Consider the following 7606-nt stretch of genomic DNA (forward strand, 5'->3'; position numbering starts at 1 on the left):
GTGACGCAGAGAGCGGTGGCCTCCATGCTGTCTTCCTGCCGACTGTCTGAACATCAGACTGAAGCGCAGCTGAAGTTTAAAGAATGTGAGCACTTCCTCTTCCTGTGTGGCTGGTGCTGATGCTGATGCAAGAGTCACAGGGAAATGCGGAGGGACGAGGACGAAGGTTAAGGTGGCGAAAGGTCGAGTAGGACAGGCAGGAGGGGGTGGGTCAAACAAACACTGACTTTCACCCGGGAGAGTGGTGTTTGTGTCTCGTAAGATTCTTAAGTCAAACCCTGCTCTTTTCTCCTAAACCAAACCAAGTGTGTGTGTGTCAGCTAAACGTAACCACGTGTGTGTGTCAGCTAAACGTAAACCACGTGTGTGTGTGTGTGTGTGTTGGCTAAACGTAACCACGTGTGTGTGTGTTGGCTAAGCATGACCACATATGTGTGTGTTAGCTAAACGTAACCACGTGTGTGTGTTGGCTAAACATAACCACATGTGTGTGTGTTAGCTAAACGTAACCACGTGTGTGTGTTGGCTGAACGTGACCACGTGTGTGTGTTGGCTAAACGTAACCACGTGTGTGTGTGTTGGCTAAACGTAACCACGTGTGTGTGATGGCTAAACGTAACCATGTGTGTGTGTTGGCTAAACGTAACCACGTGTGTGTGTTGGCTGAACGTGACCACGTGTGTGTGTTGGCTAAACGTAACCACGTGTGTGTGTGTCGGCTAAACGTAACCATGTGTGTGTGTGTGTTGGCTAAACGTAACCACGTGTGTGTGTTGGCTAAACGTAACCACGTGTGTGTGTGTTGGCTAAACGTAACCACGTGTGTGTGTGTGTTGGCTAAACGTGACCACGTGTGTGTGTGTTGGCTAAACGTAACCACGTGTGTGTGTTGGCTAAACGTAACCACGTGTGTGTGTTGGCTAAACGTAACCACGTGTGTGTGTCGGCTAAACGTAACCATGTGTGTGTGTGTTGGCTAAACGTAACCACGTGTGTGTGTTGGCTAAACGTAACCACGTGTGTGTGTGTGTTGGCTAAACGTAACCATGTGTGTGTGTGTGTTGGCTAAACGTAACCACGTGTGTGTGTGTTGGCTAAACGTAACCACGTGTGTGTGTTGGCTAAACGTAACCACGTGTGTGTGTTGGCTAAATGTAAACCACGTGTGTGTGTGTGTTGGCTAAACGTAACCATGTGTGTGTGTTGGCTAAACGTAACCAAGTGTGTGTGTGTCGGCTAAACGTAACCATGTGTGTGTGTTGGCTAAACGTAACCAAGTGTGTGTGTTGGCTAAACGTAACCACGTGTGTGTGTCGGCTAAACGTAACCACGTGTGTGTTGGCTAAACGTAACCACGTGTGTGTGTCGGCTAAACGTAACCAAGTGTGTGTGTGTCGGCTAAACGTAACCACGTGTGTGTGTCGGCTAAACGTAACCACGTGTGTGTTGGCTAAACGTAACCACGTGTGTGTGTCGGCTAAACGTAACCAAGTGTGTGTGTGTCGGCTAAACGTAACCACGTGTGTGTGTCGGCTAAACGTAACCAAGTGTGTGTGTGTCGGCTAAACGTAACCACGTGTGTGTGTTGGCTAAACGTAACCACGTGTGTGTCAGCTAAACGTAACCACGTGTGTGTGTGTTGGCTAAACGTAACCAAGTGTGTGTGTTGGCTAAACGTAACCAAGTGTGTGTGTGTCAGCTAAACGTAACCATGTGTGTGTGTTGGCTAAACGTAACCAAGTGTGTGTGTTGGCTAAACGTAACCACGTGTGTGTGTCGGCTAAACGTAACCACGTGTGTGTGTGTCGGCTAAACGTGACCACGTGAGTGTGTTGGCTAAACGTAACCATGTGTGTGTGTGTTGTTGAAGGATAAAAACATCAGCTGGTGGTGTTGTATTGACATAGTGCTTTTATTTTGAAAGAGACTGTATCAAACTGCACATTTCCTGTGTGCCATAGCACGTATTATAACCATATCAGCGGTTCAGCACCTTCACATTAAGTTATTTCAGGCTGCGTCAGATCTAAGTCACGTCACATCAGAACATCATCAGCTGACCACAGCGAGTGTATTAAAGGCTGCAGCAGCTGTGTTCTTATAGACAGACGTGTGAGCAGACGGAGTGATGTGGTTTAACTGACAATAAACAGCTCGCTCTTTAAAAGAGACCCTGATGCTGTGAGACAGCTGAGAACCACAGCGGTCCATATTTAGAGAAGCTTTGAACACACACAGCTGTGATCAGTACAAAATCAATCACTTGACACACACTGACAGCTCTTTTGTTCTTCATCACAGGAGCACAGTCTTCCTGTACAACATGTCAGTAAAAACATGTCAGTCGTAATATTACACGTCTCTCTTCAGCCAGACGTCTCTGCTGTCAGTGACCTGGAGGACACACACCAGTCATTCATTAATAAGAAAGGTTAGAAACAGGATGCAACTTAAAATCTTTCTGGATTCATGCTAAAGTTATTACTGTGGGTTTAATTTAGCCTTCTGCATTTTACATTTCTGCAAGCTGCACATAGGGAGCAGTGTCACTGTGGTTCTCGCCTAGTCGATGGTGTAGTAGAAGCTGTTTTCATCAGTCGTGCACTGGTCTGTATCAGCTGAGGGAGGGTGGATGTCTGCAGTCTCTGTGAAGCTGGATGCTGCAGCTTCTTCTGTGGAAACAAGTGAAACACTTCAGCTCGTTGGCAGGAAAATTATTTTTATTTATTCTTGAATCCAACTGTATAACTGCATGTTAGTGTCACCATGGAACAGAGGACCAGGGGAAAACTACCTCCACTTTGACTCATATACGTCTACATGAACACGAGGAAGAGGTAAACTAAACGTGGACAGAAACCTGGTGGGTGTAGACGGAGGTCGAGGCCCTCTTGCACCACAGAGTGTTGGAGCAACGCACCAAAGCTGTTTGGTGAGATACGTAAAGAGCTGTTGATGCATGTGTGACTGGAGGCTGTGAGAGAGTTGAGCAGACCTGAGGGCCCCACATCTTTCCGTCTGTGGTTTGCTCTCACAGTTTGTATGTGACAAGACACCTGCAGCTGTTTGAACTCACACTGACCTTTACAGATACTGGACTAAAGTCAGTCTGGGCTCTCAACCTTCTGTGTCTGACACACCGAGGCAGCACTGATTCAAACAGCTCTCGGAGGCATCAGCGTGCAGGGCGGTGAACTTAAAGAGTTGAGATGCATTATTGTGTCTTTATGTGTGTGACATAAAGTACCTGTGAAGGTGATGAGTTCTGTGTTTGGAGAACATGTGGTCCTCCATGGTGCTGTGTTTGGAGAACACATCGTCATCTGTAGATGATTTATATTGATCACTTCGGACACTGCAAAAAACAAAACAGAGAAATAGGAGCATTTAATTTGGATTTAGTCTCAGAGGTGTTCATGCCAATATGGTCTCACTCCGAAGTCATCGAAATCCAACACTTAGTCAGTGACGTCCGTGTGTGTGTTGTGCAGCAGACGGTTCAGAGGAGCGAGGAGTCAGCAGTCAACGACGGTGTAAAACAACCACGAGAGGTCATCGAGCACACCGTCATAAATGTGCACACCAAATATTAGGCTGATTGGTCTGGTAGTTTGTGAGATTAGACAGACAGAAACAGACACATACACATGGCCGAAGGCACCAATACATATATGCTCTGTGTTCTTTACCTGTGTCTGTTTCACCTGAGCGTGACCTTGGCGTCGGCGTCTTTGGGGAAGAGTAGGACAACCCTGAAGATCAGAAAAGAAAACCTTTGCTGGTAAACTAGGAAACAAGACCCAAGAGTTGAGAGTAAAACACATGTTGTATCTGTTGCTCAACATTTTCCTTCTCACCTCTGCAGTTTGCACACAGAGAGAGCGCCACCACCAGCAGAGGCAGCGTCACCAGGAAAATGGCCACGATGGTCCACAGCAGGATGACACTGGGGGACGCACGGCGGGCAGGATGTGTGTCGTCATCAGGTGATGGGGAGACTGTTGAATTAAAACCTTTATGATATCGTCTCGTGACAAATCCTGTTTCAATACGTTCATCAGGGTGTTTGTTGTGTCTCACCTGTGACAGTCAGCAGGCTCTCTGCTGATTGTCCAACACCGGTGATGTCACACTTGTAGAGTCCTTCATCAGACTTAGAAACACTGCGGATGGTCACGTTTCCTGCGTAGCCCGTCAGTATCAAGGCGCCATCTTTATAGAAGTCAGCTATACGGCCAGAGGTCGTCTCGTTCTTACAGCTCAGAGTCACAGCGTCTCCCTCCGGCACAGGGAGCGCAGGACTCTCCAGGATCACTGAGCCGGCTGAGCAACAAGAGGTTCACAATTATTTCATGCCAACATTCACTTCTGTACACCATTTTGCTGCCATGACAACAAGAACATTTGGTTCAGCTGATATGACATGAGGTACCAGCGACGATGATGCTGACGGAGCTGCTCCTCTCTCCGTCTGCAGCCTCACACCAGTACTCTCCACTGTCTGCTTTATAGGCATGTTGAATATAACAGGGTCCCCATGACTGATTCCACTCAGACGCACATATTGTGTCGACGCCCATCATCCTCCTCATCACTCTCCACTCCATCATGTTTTCAGATCCCTCACATTCAAAGGAGAGAGAGTCGTACTCAAAGAACTGCAGCTTGTTTGGAACAACGCGGAGGAACACTCCACCTGGGAGTAAGATGGAGTAAATATTTATTTTAATGTGACTTCTCTCAACAAAACACAAGTGATTTAAAAGCACAGAAACAAAAGGTCGCGCCTGATGGAGGAGACAGGAGGCGTCTGCTTTGTGACAACAACTAGACTCTTTGAATGGGACTGAACGCTGCGTGTGCTCTGCCAACACGTTCTCATCCCAAGTCGTCACATAGCGTCTGCCTCCTCTAATCAGCTGACCGGCTGTTCACTCTACTAGTTATCCAGAGCTGCTCTCTCCTCTGCTGCTGTCAGCTGTCATCCCTCCTCCACCCAGGTCACCTCCAGCCATCGTACCCAGAGTCCAGGACGAGCTCAACAAAGACTCATTCTTCTACTCATCCACATCATCAACACTTCTCCATCTTCACCACCTCGACCACCACCAGCCTCTCCACCCCGGGGGAGTTCCCTGTCCGACTATGGATCCATCACCCTCCTAAAATCAAACCAAGTCTACGAGGTCTAAAAGACTTTCCACATGTTTCATTCTATGTGCACATGTTATCCGAATATTGCGGAGGGCGTGGCTCATCACATAAAGGTGTAGAACATCTCAAGGGTTTCACCCATCACCACGCAACTTTGTAGGCATATGAGCACACATAATCTGAGGGGACCCCTCCATTATTGAGCCCATCAAACAAAATGGGGGCGCTAGAGAGCTCATTTCTTATGTGTTCTTGGTGTGACTAAGTCATGGTATGGTATGCTGTACATAATCACGGGAACTGTCAGTCAGTCATTCTGTCTGTCCCACGTTTTTCTACTCACTGACGTGGTCAATCTATGTGAAACTGCACATAGGCATTGAGGACTGGCATAGGTAGAAGGTGACACAGCTACCAATGGCTATGGACTAGTGTCAATAATATTCTTTTACTATTAAAAACAAGTCTCTGCTGATTGGATTGACGCCGTCCAGCAGTGTATCACACCAACACAACTGGTGCTGCCCAACCTGTACCATCCAGCCGACCATCAGCGTATCATGACACTGTGAAAGGTGACAAACTGGTCTGTGTCATACTGCTGTGAAATGTAGCCTTTGGTGTCAGTGTGACACTGAAGTGACGACTTGAGAATGAGAACATGCTGACTGTGCATTGATCACAGCGAGCACTTTTCATCGTGAACAGACTGTAATTTTAAAAGCATTCAAAGCAAAGAGGAGACACTCTGGGTTGTTTCCTACAGAATCGTATCAAACACTTTTAGAAAAGGCAGAATTGAATCTATGGGCACACTGTGAGGGCCTGGATAGATTCACATGATAAAGTATACTTTGAATCATGTCTTAAAAGTTTATCGACCTCTTTCTGTCAGCTGCTAGATCTCTGAAGATTTGTTGACGTAGACTTACCAGCTGTGTCAGCACAGTAACAGTGCAGAAGCATCAACGTGCTCATTACTGGAGACACAGAGTGAAAGAACAGGTACGTTTATATACGACATGAATTATATTTCTAATAGAGACAGATTGAGAGACAGACAGACTCAGTACTCACACAGAGTGACGCAGAGAGCGGTGACCTCCATGCTGTCTTCCTGCCGACTGTCTGAACATCACACCGAGTGACAGAAGCTTATTGTGTAGGTGAGGACTTCCTCTTCCTGTGCAGCTTATTTCTGGTGACCGACACACTAGAGTTAATCTGTGACAGGAGCTGAACTCACCAGGGTTTGACTGGTGGAGCCTTGAAGCAGCACCAGAACACAGAGTCATGTGCACAAGCAGCAAGCCAACACAGTGAGCTCATGAGGTAGATTATGATATGCAGACTGCTGTCACTGTCAGAGCAAACTGCAGGTTAGCCAGGCTAAGGTCCTGTCCAGACAGTACATCGTCTCCATGTCAATGAAGCAGACTCAGCGTGCACTGCGATGCTGCAAAGGCTCAGAGACTGACTGAAGGAGCACGACGACAAGAGTACATGTTACACCAGACCAAACCTATCCAAGAGGGAAAGTCCTGCAGGCAGAGCAGTAACCTGGAGAGATAAGCTGAAAGCATGTTCAACACTGAGGGCTGATGGGAGATGTTAGGAACAGGTGAGCAGCAGGTGGTGAGTGGGGAGGGTCAGCTTTATATCCCGCATGATGGAGATGAAACAAACGCCACTTACTGAGCTCTGCAGAGACGGAGATCAACCTGCAGAGCTCTGCTGCTGTTCCTCATGATGAGAAGTTTAAAGGGATAGTGCAGCCAGAAATGAAAATGCAGCCATTATCTACTCACCCATATGCCGAGGGAGGCTCAGGTGAAGTTTTAGAGTCCTCACATCACTTGCAGAGATCCAAGGGGAGAGGAGGTAGCAACACAACTCCACCTAATGGAGGCTGACGGCGCCCCAGATTCAAACGTCCAAAAACACATCATTGAAACCACAAAATATCTCCATACTGCTCGTCCGTAGTGATCCAAGTGTCCTGAAGCCCCGACATAAAAAGTTGTTTGGAAACACCTCATCTGAACTGGTCAGAGTATCCAGTGAAGCATGCTGGCTTACAGACTGCAGAACCAGACCAGGTGTAGTGAACATCCTGGTATTTTTGGCACACTGTATCAGACAGACTCTGTGCTGGGACGTGCTGAATCTTTCTCTGGCGTGCTGTACAGCGTGGCAGCGTGGGGTCTCTATCTCCCTCTCTCTCACACACACACTCAAACATGTGACAGGCCTCTCCTGCCCTCTGCAGTGATCAGACACACATCACAGTTAATCACACAGGTCGACTCCACTTCCCTGTTCCACTCATGACGTGTGTTTAATATCCTGCCGCCAGTTACTGTCAGAGTTGAGTTGCAGCGGTTTGTGTATAACCATGTCACACCTTGTCAAACAATGTCATCTGATGTAAAAGTCTAAATTAAAAAGAAAA

The 7606-nt window shown here is 47.3% G+C and overlaps 1 protein-coding gene across 3 annotated transcripts; it reads right to left on the minus strand.

The window, feature by feature from the left end:
• Nucleotides 1-1905: 1905 nt before the first annotated feature.
• Nucleotides 1906-7382, minus strand: LOC125883666 (low affinity immunoglobulin gamma Fc region receptor III-like). Of its 3 annotated transcripts, XM_049568123.1 has the most exons (10): nt 6963-7382; nt 6232-6352; nt 6087-6134; nt 4433-4696; nt 4081-4323; nt 3858-3998; nt 3690-3752; nt 3248-3355; nt 2517-2672; nt 1906-2394 (listed from the first exon to the last, which is right to left on the minus strand). In XM_049568123.1, exons 2-9 carry the CDS (start codon nt 6260-6262, stop codon nt 2563-2565), a joined length of 1008 nt encoding a protein of 335 aa, XP_049424080.1. In that variant the 5' UTR covers nt 6263-6352; nt 6963-7382; the 3' UTR covers nt 1906-2394; nt 2517-2562. The 3 variants fall into 3 exon arrangements, with proteins under 3 accessions (XP_049424080.1, XP_049424079.1, XP_049424081.1); XM_049568122.1 differs by having other exon boundaries at nt 1906-2672; XM_049568124.1 differs by lacking the exons at nt 6087-6134; nt 6232-6352 and having other exon boundaries at nt 1906-2672.
• Nucleotides 7383-7606: the final 224 nt, after the last annotated feature.

This window comes from Epinephelus fuscoguttatus, linkage group LG23, assembly GCF_011397635.1.
Source record: "Epinephelus fuscoguttatus linkage group LG23, E.fuscoguttatus.final_Chr_v1".
In the NCBI taxonomy this organism is placed as follows: domain Eukaryota; kingdom Metazoa; phylum Chordata; class Actinopteri; order Perciformes; family Serranidae; genus Epinephelus; species Epinephelus fuscoguttatus.